Source organism: Bufo gargarizans, chromosome 3 (assembly GCF_014858855.1).
Source record: "Bufo gargarizans isolate SCDJY-AF-19 chromosome 3, ASM1485885v1, whole genome shotgun sequence".
Classification (NCBI taxonomy): Eukaryota; Metazoa; Chordata; class Amphibia; order Anura; family Bufonidae; genus Bufo; species Bufo gargarizans.
In genome coordinates, this window is record NC_058082.1 from 167,430,366 (window position 1) to 167,447,198 (window position 16,833).

The 16,833-nt window shown below is 44.0% G+C and overlaps 1 protein-coding gene across 1 annotated transcript in view; it reads left to right on the forward strand.

The window, feature by feature from the left end:
* The window catches only part of ESD (esterase D), a 42,012-nt gene extending 25,868 nt beyond the window's left edge, over positions 1-16,144 (forward strand). Inside the window, exons 8-10 of the mRNA XM_044288010.1 lie at positions 15,256-15,354; positions 15,542-15,709; positions 15,933-16,144. Coding sequence (XP_044143945.1) covers positions 15,256-15,354; positions 15,542-15,709; positions 15,933-16,013 — 348 coding nt within the window. The 3' untranslated portion in view covers positions 16,014-16,144. The remainder of the gene's footprint in view (positions 1-15,255; positions 15,355-15,541; positions 15,710-15,932) is intronic.
* Positions 16,145-16,833: the final 689 nt, after the last annotated feature.

The window sequence follows — 16,833 nt, forward strand, 5'->3', positions numbered from 1 at the left end:
GCATACCGCAGCTCTGATTCTAGTTCATCCCAAAGGTATTGGATGGGGTTTAGGTCAGGGCTCTGTGTGGAACAGTCAAGTTCTTCGACACCAAACCCAAACAACCATAGACCTTCCTTTCTGCACTGGGCACATTCATGCTGGAAATTTATCTTCCCCAAACTGTTCCCACAAAGTTAAAAACCTATAATTGTCCAAAATGTCTTGGTATGGTGAAGCCTTAGGATTTCTGTACTCTGGAACTAAGGGGCCTAGGCCAACCTCCAAAACCCTATTGCATTATCGTTTCTCCACCAAACTTTGCAGCTGGCACAATGCAGTCAGGCAGGTAACGTTCTCCTAGCATTTGCCCAAAATAGACTTGTAAGACTTCCAGACAGAGAAGCATGATTCATCACTCCACAGAACATGCTTCCACTGCTCCAGAGTCCAGTGGCGGCAGGCTTTACACCACTCTATCCCACGTCTGCCATTGTGCTGTTTTTTGTTTTAATCAGATAATTTTTATTAAGTTTTCAAAAGCTTTTAGTACAGGTACATCAAAATCCCCGTCCCACCCGCCCTCCAAAAAGCACACCTCTTAGAAGATAGAAGGTGCAGTTCATGTCCGGTGCTGATAAATCCAATAAAAGTAGCAAAGTCCTCTTCCTGGCGCATGACATCCCTTCGCTGAAGGAGCTTTGTAGCTCGTCATATGTTCAGATGTCGTCACGGCACACACATCCATTCAACCACCTACAAACACGCACTCTAGCATACTTACAAACAAACATGACCCACTCATACCACAATACTCCATATTTACGAACACACTCTAAGAGAGATTGTAATGGGAGAACCATGAAAACCAGATCACCTCAATTTTTTTTATCTCTTTAAGTAGACATACTTTTCCAGTTGTACCAACGTGTGTATCCTATTCACTACCTCCTGAACTGTCGGTGCTGATTTATCAATCCAATGGAATGCAATGCATTTCCTTGCCTGATATAATATTCGCATAATAGCCACCTTTTTTTTCAACATGCCTCTCGGCACCTTTACATAACCAAGAAGACCGGTCAGGGGGGTAACCTCCTAGATGAGACTGAAAAACCTTATTTATAAGTTCCACTACCTCCACCCAATATCTCTTTAGCCGCGGACAGTTCCACATAAGATGGATCAAGTTTGCCCGTGAGATGTCACAACGTGGGCACACATCATCCATCCGGTAGCCCATTCTGTACAGCAGCGCGGGCGTTCTATAGACCCTGTGCAATAGATACAATTGGGACATTATATATGACTCGCTCATTGATAATGTCGGAAAGTCAGTAAGAATTTCCGCCCAATGTTCCCTTGTCAGATCCTCCACATCTGTCTTCCACTTCTCATATAGTTGCAGTGGATTGGATTTATTAATCTCTGTCCTGAGTGTGTTGTAATAAAGGGATATCACCCCACTTGTGGTACCTGCTTTCATTGTGTAGTCCAGAATAATACAGTTGGGCGCCGGCTGAATCCTCCCTTGTTTCTCCTGAGTCTGAATAGCATGTCTCAGCTGTAAGTATATATAAAAATACTTATGCGGAATATCAACTTCCTGCCTCAGAAGGTCAAAGCTTTTCAGTGTCTTTTCAGAAAACAGCTGTGCCATTCTACTCAGCCCATATTGCTCCCACTGTTGCACGCCCCGGACTTGATCTAATTCAGCGTATAAGATTGGAGTATGGGAAAGGTACCCATTGATATTTACCCTTTCCTTAGTTTTCCACAATATTCTATGCATCATACCTATTAATGGGTATTGAGTACCATGAGTACGAAAGGACCCATCCTCTAAAGCAGATATCAAACAGGTACGTTGAATCAAATATTGAACAATACGTCCAGTATTGTTCAACTGAGTTTTGTCCCCCCAACCCCTGAAATGTTGTAATTGGGCTGCAATATAGTAGAACCATGGGTCAGGCACAGCTAGCCCCCCCTGGGTTTTAGGCCATTGCAGGGTTGATAATTTACTCCTAGGGATACCCCTCTTCCATATCAGGTCTCTGAAGACTGCTTTAACAGTGTGAAAGAACCGAAGCGGGATCCAGATCGGTGCATTATGGAGTAGGTATAAGAGATTTGGCATTAATATCATTTTCAAAAGGTTGACTCGACCAATTATAGACAGGGCAGTTTGCTCCAGGCCTGTACCTTTTTCAGAATTCAGCAAGCATTGGCACCAAATTCAGATGTTCATAATCACCTGTATCTGCAGTTACCCATACCCCCAAGTACTTAAAGGATGTGACAACTTGTAGTCCCCCCGCAGTGTCTAGTGGCGATCGATTATTTCTGCCCAAGGATAACAAAACAGACTTCGACCAGTTAATCACCAGTCCGGACAGAGTCCCAAAGCGATTAATAATTGTCATTGCAGCAGGAAGAGACTGCTCCCAGTCGTCCAAAAATAAAAGCAAGTCATCGGCGTATAAAGCCACTTTTTCTGTCAGGTTTCCATACCGAAGGCCTTTGACTGCAGTAACCATTCTCAGAGCCTCCGCCAAAGGCTCCACTGCCACCGCAAAAAGAAGCGGCGACAGTGAGCACCCCTGTCTCGTGCCCCTAAACAGCAGAAATGGGTCAGATATATTGCCGTTGGCCCTCACCGCAGCTCTAGGGCACGAGTATAACAGTTTAATCAATGATATAAATTCAACTCCAAAACCCATTCTCTTGAGTACCAGCCATAAATAACGCCATTCCACGCTATCGAACGCTTTGCCGCATCAAGAGATGCGACCGCCGCGGTCGAGGCGTGAACCTGGGTTGCCTGAATATTTAGGAATAAACGTCTAATGTTTACCGCAGTCGACATATTCGGCATAAAGCCTGCCTGATTCAAACAAATCAAAGTGGATATCACTGAGTTCAAGCGATTTGCTAATACTTTTGCCAAAAGTTTTATATCTACTGGGAGCAGAGAAATGGGCCTGTAGCAATCCGCTTCCAAGACGTTTAGGCAAAATCGCAATGACTGCTTCATTCATAGTCAGGGAGCCGTCCCTGCCGCTTGGCCTCCTTGCAGACCTCTAACAGTTGGGGAAGAAGAATGCTGGAATATCGTTTGTACACCTCAGCTGGTAAGCCATCCCTTCCCAGGGCCTTATTATTAGACATTGTACCCAATGCTACCTCTAGTTCTTGAACGGTGATGGGGCCATCTAAGGGCTCTTTCACACTTGCGTTCTTTTCTTCCGGCATAGAGTTCCGTCGTCGGGGCTCTATGCCGGAAGAATCCTGATCAGGATTATCCTAATGCATTCTGAATGGAGAGAAATCCGTTCAGGATGCATCAGGATGTCTTCAGTTCAGGACCGGAACGTTTTTTGGCCGGAGAAAATACAGCAGCATGCTGCGCTTTTTGCTCCGGCCAAAAATCCTGAACACTTGCCGCAAGGCCGTATCTGGAATTAATGCCCATTGAAAGGCATTAATCCGGATCCGGCCTTAAGCTAAACGTCGTTTCGGCGCATTGCCGGATCCGACGTTTAGCTTTTTCTGAATGGTTACCATGGCTGCCAGGACGCTAAAGTCCTGGCAGCCATGGTAAAGTGTAGTGGGAAGCGGGGGAGCAGTATACTTACCGTCCGTGCGGCTCCCAGGGCGCTCCAGAGTGACATCAGGGCGCCCCACGCACATGGATGACTTGATCGCATGGACACGTCATCCATGCGCATGGGGCGCTCTGACTTTATTCTGGAGAGCCGCGCGGACGGTAAGTATAACGCTCCCCACTACTACTATGGCAACCAGGACTTTAATAGCGTCCTGGCTGCCATAGTAACACTGAAGAATTGTTCAATCTCCGCATCCATAACTCTTAATTTGGACTGATATAAAGTGGAATAGAACGAGCACATGACCTGAGCAACTGCGATGGCTCAGTTTGAATAGTGCCGTGTGAGTCCCTCAAAGCTGCAATATAAGTGGATTGCAACTGGGCTTTAGATATCAATCACAGAAAAAAATGCACCAAACGGATATGCCACTGACTATACTAGCTAGCCATACAAGCAGATATTAAAAGCGGAGACTTTTGCCAATATATTCCTGTCAGGAACATATCGGAGCCCATCATGCACCACGTCACGGTCTCTCAGCATGGCAAGGGTCCTACCACTACGCTAACTATGGTGTGAGTACGGTCTGAAATTGATGAAATCTAGCTCACAGCCAAGCTTCCACACAACCGCATAGCAGTTGTCCTGCTATGCGGTTGTGTGGAAGCTTGGCTGTGAGCTGGATTTCATCACCTTCAGACCGTGTTCACACCATAGTTAGCGTAGTGGTAGGACCCTTGCCATGCTGAGAGACCGTGACGTGGTGCATGATGGGCTCCGATATGTTCCTGACAGGAATATATTGGCAAAAGTCTCCGCTTTTAATATCTGCTTGTATGGCTAGCTAGTATAGTCAGTGGCATATCCATTTGGTGCATTTTTTTCTGTGATTTAAACATTCTTTTAGATATCAATGCCAAAAGTCTACCCGCTCTTTCTCCTTCCTCATAGAAGGATTGTTTCTGAAAAAAACGCGTATTTTTCGCCTGCTCCATTAGTCTGCTGTACAATTTTGGTTGAGATTCCTTCCATTTTTCCCTAGCAGTATCCTATGGGTGAGCAATATATTCTGCCTCCGCTGCCTCAACCTCTAAGGCCCCTTTCACACGGGCAAGTTTTCCGTGCGGGTGCGATGCGTGCGGTGAACGTATTGCACCCGCACTGAATCCTGACCCATTCATTTCTATGGGGCTGTGCACATGAGCGTTGATTTTCACGCATCACTTGTGCGTTGAGTGAAAATCGCAGCATGCTCTATATTGTGCGATTTTCACGCGACGCAGGCCCATAGAAGTGAATAGGGTGCGTGAAAATCGCATAGCATCCGCAAGCAGGTGCGGATGCGGGGCGATTTTCACGCATGGTTTCTAGGTGACAGTCTATTCACTGTATTATTTTCCCTTATAACATGGTTATAAGGGAAAATAATAGCATTCTGAATACAGAATGCATAGTATAATGGTGCTGGAGGGGTTAAAAAAAGAAATACAAAAGTTAACTCACCTTCTCCTTTTGATCGCGTAGTTCCCGGTCTCTTTACTTCTTGAATGATGAGCTGTGGGCTAAAGGACCTGTGGTGACGTCAGATCACATGCTCCATCACTACGGTGATGGACCATGTGATTGGAGCATGTGATCTGACGTCACCACAGGTCATTTAGCTCACAGCTCATCATTCAAGAAGTAAAGAGACCGGGAACTACGCGATCAAAAGGAGAAGGTGAGTTAACTTTTGTATTTCTTTTTTTTAACCCCTCCAGCACTATTATACTATGCATTCTGTATTCAGAATGCTATTATTTTCCCTTATAACCATGTTATATGGGAAAATAATACAATCTTCAGAACATCAATCCCAAGCCCGAACTTCTGTGAAGAAGTTCAGGTTTGGGTACCAAACATGCGCGATTTTTCTCACGCGAGTGCAAAACGCATGACAATGTTTTGCATTCGCACGGAAAAATCGTGCATTTTCCCACAACGCACCCGCCTCTTATCCGGGCCAAAAATATGACGCCCGTGTGAAAGAGGCCTAAGAGTAGCTTTCTCGTGTGTGCCCTAGACTCACTTTTTTTCCTATTAACCTCCGCCATAAGTAAGGCCCCTTAGGAACGCTTTCATGGTCTCCCATACTACCAATTTGGTTGTAGATGGTAAATTAAACTGAAAAAATTCCCTAAGTCTTTCTCCAATTCCGCCAGCGTCTGGCAAAAGGGGTAACCAATAAGGAGTAAATTTCCAGCCACCATTGTTATTAACCCGTGATATGCGAAGATCAATCACCGCAACTACTGGCGAGTGATGTGAGATCCTGCGTGGCAAGTAGTGTACATCCCGCACAAGTTTTCCCATAAGGGCATTCCCAAGAATGAGATCTATTCTAGATAGGGAGTTGTAAGTGCTAGAGCAGCAAGAGAACTGCTTCACTAACGGATTCCTCAATCTCCAGAAATCTAGCATCATAGCCTCTTGCATGAGGACCCCAAAGGAGGTTAACCCCCCCACTTGAGGTAGTTGTCCCGTTCCCATTCTATCTAAGCTGTGATCAAGAATATTATTAAAGTCCCCGAGTAAAAGAACTGAGATATCAGGCACGTCTGCTATAAACTGCAATATACCCCTAAGTACAATCGGTGAGTATGGCGGCGGGATGTACACTCCCACCAAAACACATGGAATTGCGAAGATCATACAGTGCAAACAAATATCTCTCCTCATTAGCCACCTTTTTAGCGATGCAAGTAAACGCAATCGATTTGTGAACCAGGAAACTCACCCCCCCTCGCATAGGACGAGAAGGTCGAATGGTAACAGTGCCCTGGCCATTTAGGGGTAAGCAACTTAGTTTGATCCGGGGTCAGGTGAGTTTCCTGAATACAGCAAATCCATGACAGCACGCCTTTAAACGGCATCTTTAATCCCCCGTACATTCCAGCTAAGAAGATTAACCACCCCCGCCATGACCATATATCCAGAAATGGGCTAGTCTAATGCCATGCATAATAGCACCAATGGGACAAGCATAGTGGTGAGTCATATCATTCCCAGACAATAAACACATACCTCGACCTTCATAGATGATGCGTGAATTATAATAAAACAGGCAATTCCCCCCCCCCCCCTAACATTTCTCTCTAAACATCACAATTTTGTCACCCAACAAAGCAGCCACCCCACCAGCAGGTCCCACTAGAGCACCTAACCTAAGGTCTGTGGGAAGAAAAACACAACCTGCTACTGAGGCTAGCTGCGTAGCAAAGAGCTCCCTCCTATCACCTGGAGAGAAAGTAACGTGGGTGCGTGACCACTAAGTATAAAGCTCAAAAGAAACACAGAGCTTCCCTCCACACCGCTCCTCGGCCACTTATACAGGTATACAGCATACAGGAAAGTAACAGTACCTGTTGGCCTATGCAATCAACTACTAATACAGTAAGATTACTATCCACATACCCACACCAATCAGGATCAATCATACCCAAACATAGTTAAGTCGCAGCAGACAGGACCATACGACCTTAAACAGAACATGGCGTTACACTGCGGTTGGGGATCAGTCTTGTTCCGCTGCAAGTTGTCTCTCATGACGATCCATCCACTTTGCTGCCTCCTTCGAATCTTCAAAGAAATGAGTAGGACACATTAAGTACCCGCAGGCGTCTCTTCACATCTATGAACCTGGCCCTTCGTTTCTGAACCTCTTGCGAGTAATCCAGGAAGAGCGCCACCTTATGTCCATCCACAGACGAGTCACGTTTTTCCCGCGCTTTTCTCAAAACAATGTCCTGGTCCCTGTAGTGCAAGATTTTAATCAAAACTGTTCTAGGTGGGGCGCCCGGTGGCAAAGGACGAGTAGGGACCCTATGGGCCCTCTCCACAGCAAATAAAGGGGTCAGTACATCCGCACCAAAGTTCTCCCGCAGCCAGGATTCAAAGAACTCCGTCGGGTTACCGCCTTCTGCTTTTTCTGGCGCCCCCACCAACCGGACATTATTCCGGCAGGACCGGTTCTCCAAATTGTCCTGCTTTGCTGCATGAATGTCCAGTCTCGGTGAATAGTCTCTCACATTTTTGATCAAAGGGGACATGGCGTCCTCTACTTCTCCTATCCGGCCCTCCAGAGCCGTCGTACGTTTAGCCAACTTTTTCAAATTGTGACGCACTATGGAGACATCTTCCTTAATGGCCCCTACCTGCATGGTGAGGGTGTTCAGCGACCTGCCACATTTAGTAATAGCGTGCATTACATCCTTTAACGTCGGCTCTTCTAAATCAGTCGGGTGCTTCTGAAGGCAGAGGGTCACCTACGGTAGTCAAAGCGCCAAATCAGAGCGACCAGGCCGCCAGCATTTTATCCAGGTCAGGCCCTTCAGTATCAGAGTCCACATCCGACATGTCTCTAGTAGCCACTGGTTTCTTGGGAGTGCCTTTCCCAGACGTTGTAGCCGATAGCCTGGCATATTTCTCTAGCTTGGCCGCAGCTTCTCTTTGCACCTCTGTGATGCGGCCTGGACGCCCAGGAGCGGCTCCGGCGCCATCTTGACCCTCCTTCTCCAATCCCTTTTGCTCCTTTCTTTTGGTCATGGCAGCTCCAAACAGCCTCCCCAGCAAGCCAGGGGGATCTTATATGTCTGTTCGGTCGGGTATGTACAGGATATGCGTAGAACCAGCAGATTCTCAGGATAAAATGGCCGAGGTAGCAGAGGAGCTCTGCAACACGCGTCCGCTCACATGCCCCGATAGGCCACGCCCCCCCGCCATTGTGCTGCTTGATATAAGGCTTGCAGACAGCTGTTCGGCCATGGAAAACTAAGTCATGAAGCTCCCGATGGACAGTTTTTGTGCTTATGTTAATGCCAGAGGAGGTTTGGACTCTGCACTTACTAAGTCAGCAGAGTATTGGGGTCTTTTATTCACTATGTGCCTCAGCACTCATTGACCCCACTCTGTGACTTTACAGGGTCTCCTTCATGGATGAGCTGCTGAGGTTCCTAAACACTTTCACTTTGCAATATTACCCCTCACAGTTGATTGTGGAATATCTAGGATGGAAGAAATTTCACAAACTGATCTGTTGCAACGGTGGCATCTTATTACAGGACCACGCTGGAATTCAGTGATCTTCCCAAATGATTGGGAAAACAGACTGCATAGCTAGGGCCTGGATTTTATACAGCTGTGACAATGGGGCAGAATGAAACACCTGGATTTAATGATTAAGAGATCTGCCCCAATACATTTGTCCATATACTGTAGTGTATCTACAGTGGTAATTTCATTGCTTGAGTCGTGCAGGCTCTGCAGAAGCATCAAGTAAGCGGCTCTGCTTCCCTTGTGGTGCAGGTCTACTCAATACAGACAATAAAAGAACAGTAGTGACAATCCTATTTTAAAGGCTATGTACACCTTTGGGGGCCATTTTGTTAAATTATTGCATTATACTTATTTTGAGCTAAAAATCTTTTTTTCAATTGGTCTTTATTAACAATATGGAATCCTTTTTTCTGTACAGAGCCGACATGCTCTACTAGCTGCCTGTGGATTTTTTGTCCTTTCAGTCATCTCAGGAGCAGACTTCTTATCTATGTTCTCTCACATCATAAACACTCATTAATCCTTTCAGCCCTGCAGGTTTTTTTGTTTCTTTTGACGTTTTTGTTTTGCGCTGCCTGCCTTCCCAGAGCCATAACTTTTATATTTGTCTGCTCACATAGCCATATGAGGGCTTGATTTCTGCAGGACAAGTTGTACTTTCCAACGCCACCATTTAATATTGCATGCGATGTAGTGGGAAGCGGGGGAAAAAAAAAGCTATTCCACCAAATTTTTACGGGTATTTTACTTACGACAATCAATGTACAATATAACGGACCGGTTACTTTTACTCTACAGGTCAGTATGAATACGGCAATACCTTTTATATGTATAGTTTTTCTTGCGTTTTGATCGTGATAAAAAATTAAAAAGTGGAAAAAAAAATCTGTTTTATTTTTTTTGTCGCCCTATTTTGACCCCTATAAATTTTTTGTCATTTTGTGTACGGAGCTGTTTGCGGCGCGATCTGAACTTTTCATTGATCCCATTCTGGGGTGTGTATGACTTTTTGATCACTTTTTGTAATTTTTTTTTAATAGAAAATGAAGCAATAAAAACAGCGAATTGGCCATTTAGACGCTTTTTTATGTTTTTCTGTTTGCCGTATGAGGAATATATTTTTATACTATGGGCGTTTTCGCACATCGTGACACCCATGATGTGTATTTTTTATTTTTTGTAGTGCTTTTATTTGGGGTAAAGGGGGGTGATTTGAATTTTTGTTTTTACATTTTTTTATTTTTACCCATAGGGACCTATAACATGCAATCATTAGATTGCTATTATCAGACTCCAATGCACTTGCATTGGAATCTATGATGATTTTGCTACTTTCCTATGGAGCCCTATTACAGACAGGGGCTGCTGCACACAAGCCCCAGCTCCGCCGATCGGCACACAGGGTTTTCAGCGCACTCAGATGCCGGTGTCAGGATTGAACACGGCATCTGAGGGGTTAAATGTCCGCAAACGGGAGGCGGATCCGTTTTCAATTGCACCATATTGTCAGTGAAAACGGATCCGTCCCTATTGACTTGCATTGTAAGTCAGGACGGATCCGTTTGGCTCCACATTGTCAGGTGGACATCAAAATGCTGCAAGCTGCGTTTTGGTGTCCGCCTTCAGAGCTGAATGGAGGCTGAACGGAGGCAAACTGATGCATTCTGAACGCATTGGGTCTGAACTGATCCGTTTTGGGCCGCTTGTGAGATCCCTGAAACGGATCTCACAAGCGGACCCAGAAACGCCAGTGTGAAAGTAGCCTAAGGTGATTTAAAAAAATTGTGAGTTGACTGAAATCTTGCAGTATGCCCCTGAGCCTTTACAGTACAGTAAAATGTCCTTGATGTCATCACTGTGCAAACCCCAAAATATATTAATCCTTCTTACTGTTTCTTCATTGCTTGAAAAACATATCTGGTAAATACACTCATTGATATAAAAAAAAATATATATATACAGTCATGTGAAAAAATTAGGACACCCTTTGAAAGCATGTGGTTTTTTGTAACATTTTTAATAAAAGGTTATTTCATCTCCGTTTCAACAATACAGAGAGGTTAAAGTAATCCGACTAAACAAAGAAAACTGAAGAAAAGTCTTTTCAAGATCTTCTGTAAATGTCATTCTACAAAAATGCCTATTCTAACTGAGGAAAAAGATAGGACACCCTTGCCCCTAATAGCGAGTGTTACCTCCTTTGGCTGAAATAACTGCAGTGAGACGGTTCTTGTAGCCATCTACCAGTCTTCGACATCGGTCTGAGGAAATTTTACCCCACTCCTCAATGCTGAACTTTTTCAGCTGTGAGATGTTTGAGGGGTTTCTTGCACGTACAGCCCTTTTCAAGTCACCCCACAGCATCTCAATGGGATTCAAATCTGGACTTTGACTTGGCCATTCCAGGACTCTCCATTTCTTCTTTTTCAGCCAATCTTTGGTTGATTTACTAGTATGTTTTGGGTCATTGTCATGTTGCATGGTCCAGTTCCGCTTCAGCTTTAATTTTCTAACTGATGGTCTCACATGTTCTTCAAGCACCTTCTGATACACAGTAGAATTCATCGTGGATTCTATGATGGTGAGCTGACCAGGTCCTGCTGCAGCAAAGCAGCCCCAAACCATGACACTTCCACCTCCATGCTTCACAGTTGGTATGAGGTTCTTTTCTTGGAATGCTGTGTTTGGTTTACGCCAAACATGTCCTCTGCTGTTGTGTCCAAATAATTCAATTTTGGACTCATCTGTCCAAAGAACATTATTCCAGAAGTCCTGGTCTTTGTCAACTTTATCTCTGGCAAATGTCAGTCTGGCCTCGATGTTTCTCTTGGAAAGCAAAGGTTTCCTCCTTGCACACCTCCCATGCAAGTTAAACTTGTACAGTCTCTTTCTGATTGTAGAGGCATGTACTTCTACATCAACAGTAGCCAGAGCCTGCTGTAGTTCTCGAGATGACACTTTAGGGTTTTTGGAGACCTCTTTTAGCATCTTGCGGTCTGCTCTTGGGGTGAACTTGCTGGGGCGACCAGTCCTGGGCATGTTGGCAGTTGTTTTGAAAGCCCTCCACTTGTAGACTATCTTCCGGACAGTGGAATGGCTGATTTCAAAATCTTTTGAGATCTTTTTAAATCCCTTCCCAGACTCATAGGCTGCTACAATCTTTTTTCTGAAGTCCTCTGACAGCTCTTTTGCTCTCACCATGGTGCTCACTCTCACTTCAACAGTCAGGAGCACACCAAACTAAATGTCTGAGGTTTAAATAGGGCAAGCCTCATTCAACATGCAGAGTAACGATCTACTAATTATGTGCACCTGGTGTGATATACCTGTGTGAGATCTGAGCCAATTTAAGAGGGAATACATGTGAGGGTGTCCTATCTTTTTCCTCAGTTAGAATAGGCATTTTTGTAGAATGACATTTACAGAAGATCTTGAAAAGACTTTTCTTCAGTTTTCTTTGTTTAGTTGGATTACTTTAATCTCTCTGTATTGTTGAAACGGAGATGAAATAACCTTTTATTAAAAATGTTACAAAAAACCACATGCTTTCAAAGGGTGTCCTAATTTTTTCACATGACTGTATATGTATATATATATATATATATATATATATATATATATATACAGGTCCTTCTAAAAAAATTAGCATATTGTGATAAAGTTCATTATTTTCTGTAATGTACTGATAAACATTAGACTTTCATATATTTTAGATTCATTACACACAACTGAAGTAGTTCAAGCCTTTTATTGTTTTAATATTGATGATTTTGGCATACAGCTCATGAAAACCCCAAATTCCTATCTAAAAAAATTAGCATATCATGAAAAGGTTCTCTAAACGAGCTATTAACCTAATCATCTGAATCAACTAATTAACTCTAAACACCTGCAAAAGATTCCTGAGGCTTTTAAAAACTCCCAGCCTGGTTCATTACTCAAAACCGCAATCATGGGTAAGACTGCCGACCTGACTGCTGTCCAGAAGGCCATCATTGACACCCTCAAGCAAGAGGGTAAGACACAGAAAGAAAATTCTGAATGAATAGGCTGTTCCCAGAGTGCTGTATCAAGGCACCTCAGTGGTAAGTCTGTGGGAAGGAAAAAGTGTGGCAGAAAACGCTGCACAACGAGAAGAGGTGACCAGACCCTGAGGAAGATTGTGGGGAAGGCCCGATTCCAGACCTTGGGGGACCTGCGGAAGCAGTGGACTGAGTCTGGAGTAGAAACATCCAGAGCCACCGTGTACAGGCGTGTGCAGGAAATGGGCTACAGGTGCCGCATTCCCCAGGTCAAGCCACTTTTGAACCAGAAACAGCGGCAGAAGCGCCTGACCTGGGCTACAGAGAAGCAGCACTGGACTGTTGCTCAGTGGTCCAGAGTACTTTTTTCGGATGAAAGCAAATTTTGCAGGTCATTCGGAAATCAAGGTGCCAGATTCTGGAGGAAGACTGGGGAGAGGGAAATGCCAAAATGCCTGAAGTCCAGTGTCAAGTACCCACAGTCAGTGATGGTCTGGGTTGCCATGTCAGCTGCTGGTGTTGGTCCACTGTGTTTTATCAAGGGCAGGGTCAATGCAGCTAGCTATCAGGAGATTTTGGAGCACTTCATGCTTCCATCTGCTGAAAAGCTTTATGGAGATGAAGATTTCATTTTTCAGCACGACCTGGCACCTGCTCACAGTGCCAAAACCACTGGTAAATGGTTTACTGACCATGGTATTACTGTGCTCAATTGGCCTGCCAACTCTCCTGACCTGAACCCCATAGAGAATCTGTGGGATATTGGGAAGAGAAAGTTGAGAGACGCAAGACCCAACACTCTGGATGAGCTTAAGGCCGCTATCGAAGCATCCTGGGCCTCCATAACACCTCAGCAGTGCCACAGGCTGATTGCCTCCATGCCACGCCGCATTGAAGCAGTCATTTCTGCAAAAGGATTCCCGACCAAGTATTGAGTGCATAACTGAACATAATTATTTGAAGGTTTACTTTTTTTGTATTAAAAACACTTTTCTTTTATTGGTCGGATGAAATATGCAAATTTTTTATAGATAGGAAATTTGGGTTTTCATGAGCTGTATGCCAAAATCATCAATATTAAAACAATAAAAGGCTTGAACTACTTCAGTTGTGTGTAATGAATCTAAAATATATGAAAGTCTAATGTTTATCAGTACATTACAGAAAATAATGAACTTTATCACAATATGCAATTTTTTTTAGAAGGACCTGTACATAACGCACCTAGATAGAAATGTCGTATTGCTGCAAAACTCAGCTATTCAGTTGTGTCTCGGGCAGATATGTAAATGATTACTAGTGTTGTCTGATTAGACACTGGGTCTTGCCACAAGAGGGCATAAAAAAGCTTCCCCTGCTGCCCTATAAAAAGGCTTTCAATGGCTACTTTTGGATATTGTACTTCTTGGTGAGAGATCATTGAGTGCAAGACCTGCCTCTGCGATGCACTCAAAAACATTTTGCCCAGTATAGACTTTGAGAGGGCACATCATTAAACTGAGAGAAGCAGGATGGTTGTTTTGACAAATTGCCTGTTATCTAGGCTGTTCGGACCTAGCTGTTAGTGTTGGGAGCACTGATTACGTGATGGCAATGCACACATGGTGAACAGGGACCAAACAGCCCACCAGTAGAGAGGATCATTTGATCCACTGACCAGTATGAGCAGCTCTCACAGTTTCATTCTCCACCATCCAGACACAGGTGGGACCTTCATTATACATCCCTGTCTCTGCCCGGACCATGTCCAGGTGCTTAGCAGAAGGACATTAGGTGTTATGGCTCGTATTACATGTCCTGCCATTGACAGCCAGCCACCGTCGCCTTCATTTGCAGTGGTGTGAACAAGAAACCTGGATTGTTACAGAATGGAGCTGTATTGTCTTTAGCTATGAATCCAGGCTCTATTGGGGATCCCACGACGGTTGGGTTGGAGTTTGGAAACCTTGTGTTGAACGCATCATTCCTGCCTTTGCTGTGGAGTGACACATTGCCCCAACTGCTGGTGTGATGATCTGGGGAGCATCACATATGACAGTCACCACTAGTAGTGATATGAGAAACACTAACAGCTCAGCAATATTTTAGGACATCCTGCGGTCACGTATTGCCGCTCAGGGCTTCCAACTGCCATTTTTGAGCACAACAATGCTTGCCCACACACAGCAAGGGTTTCCCAGGAATGTCATCTCCAGATTGCAGCACTTACTTGTCCTGCCCGGTCTCCAGTTTTATCGAGCACTTACGGGACCAGCTGGGACACCAGGAACCTACGAGTGTGCAGGATCTACAGGCCAAATGTGCTGCAGAATACCATACAGAACCTGTATACCTCCATGCCCAACGTATTACAGTCACACATATAAAGTTTCATTTGATTCCAACAAGTCCTTCTTGGTGCATTTTTTTTTTTTTTTCAGTGAGTGTACCATGGCATGTAAAGGGGCAGCTGCTTTTTAGTGGTTTGGTATGAAATGTATTGTTAGTCTCCATTGTAAGTTACATGTAATAACTACCGGTGAATTATATTTTACTGTCTTTTTCAGAGTGTTTCAGCATTTGCACCTATTTGTAATCCCATACAATGTCCCTGGGGTCAGAAAGCATTTGGAGGATACTTGGGATCAGACAGCAGTAAATGGGAGGTATGTAGGTTTGTGTACATATTACTGTGTATATTGTGTATATAAAATATATATATATATATATCTACTGTATTTACAGCTATGTACCTCTGCACACAACTCTCTTCTTTCCATTCTTAATACCATTGTTTATATCCATGTTTTATACTTAAATATAATTTCTTAGAATTCCCTTTATATTTGTAAGGCATATGATGCGACTCATCTGGTGAAGACGTACTCTGGCTCACAGCTAGACATTCTAATTGACCAGGGAAAAGATGACCAGTTCCTCTCTGCGGGGCAGCTCTTGCCTGACAATTTTATCGCAGCATGTACTGAACGGAAAATTCCTGTTGTGTTCAGACTGCAAGAGGTAAGGCTCAGAAGTAAATGGTCACATTTAGTTATATCAGCAGTTTTCCAAGCGCTCAGTGTGGATCCAGGATTTATTCTCATCATGGATTAGCATAAATGTAATTTCTTGCTTTGAATACATACATTTCTGCTTTGTTGTGTCACTGCGTGAGCAGACATCACTACACTGACTGCATACATTGTATGGTGTATGGTTATATATGTTTTTACTTTCTTTCCAGGGTTACGACCACAGCTACTTCTTCATCACTACGTTTATAAATGACCACATCAGACACCATGCAAAATATCTGAATGCTTAAGTTACTTCTAGTTAGAAGGTTGGTCCATAAGTGGCAACATCTGGAAGGTTGTGATTTCTATAGTAGATGGGTTTAATCATTGTTAAACAATGTGTCACTTTGTCCAAATAAAGCATAATTGTAACATGAAACCTCTGGCTGAAATATTGTACAGTTTAGGCCCCTTCCCACCCTAAAGCTGATGATTTACTTGATAAGAAGATGTCCCACAGGTTATGTAAGCATTGATAAGGAAGTTATAGTCAGCACAGGCTTTATCAGAGGGTTGCTGGAAGGTAGAGGGGCAGCTCCTTATCAGCAACTACCAGGTATTTGTGGTTAGGTAGGGTATCTACACTCACCTAAAGAATTATTAGGAACACCTTACTAATACGGTGTTGGACCCCCTTTTTCCTTCAGAACGGCCTTAATTCTACATGGCATTGATTCAACAAGGTGCTGATAGCATTCTTTAGAAATGTTGGCCCATATTGATAGGATAGCATCTTGCAGTTGATGGAGATTTGAGGGATGCACATCCAGGGCATGAAGCTCCCGTTCCACCACATCCCAAAGATGCTCTATTGGGTTGAGATCTGGTGACTGTGGGGGCCATTTTAGTACAGTGAACTCATTGTCATGTTCAAGAAACCAATTTGAAATTATTCGAGCTTTGTGACATGGTGCATTATCCTGCTGGAAGTAGCCATCAGAGGATGGGTACATGGTGGTCATGAAGGGATGGACATGGTCAGAAACAATGCTCAGGTAGCCCGTGGCATTTAAACGATGGCCAATTGGCACTAAGGGGCCTAAAGTGTGCCCAGAAAACATCCCCCAC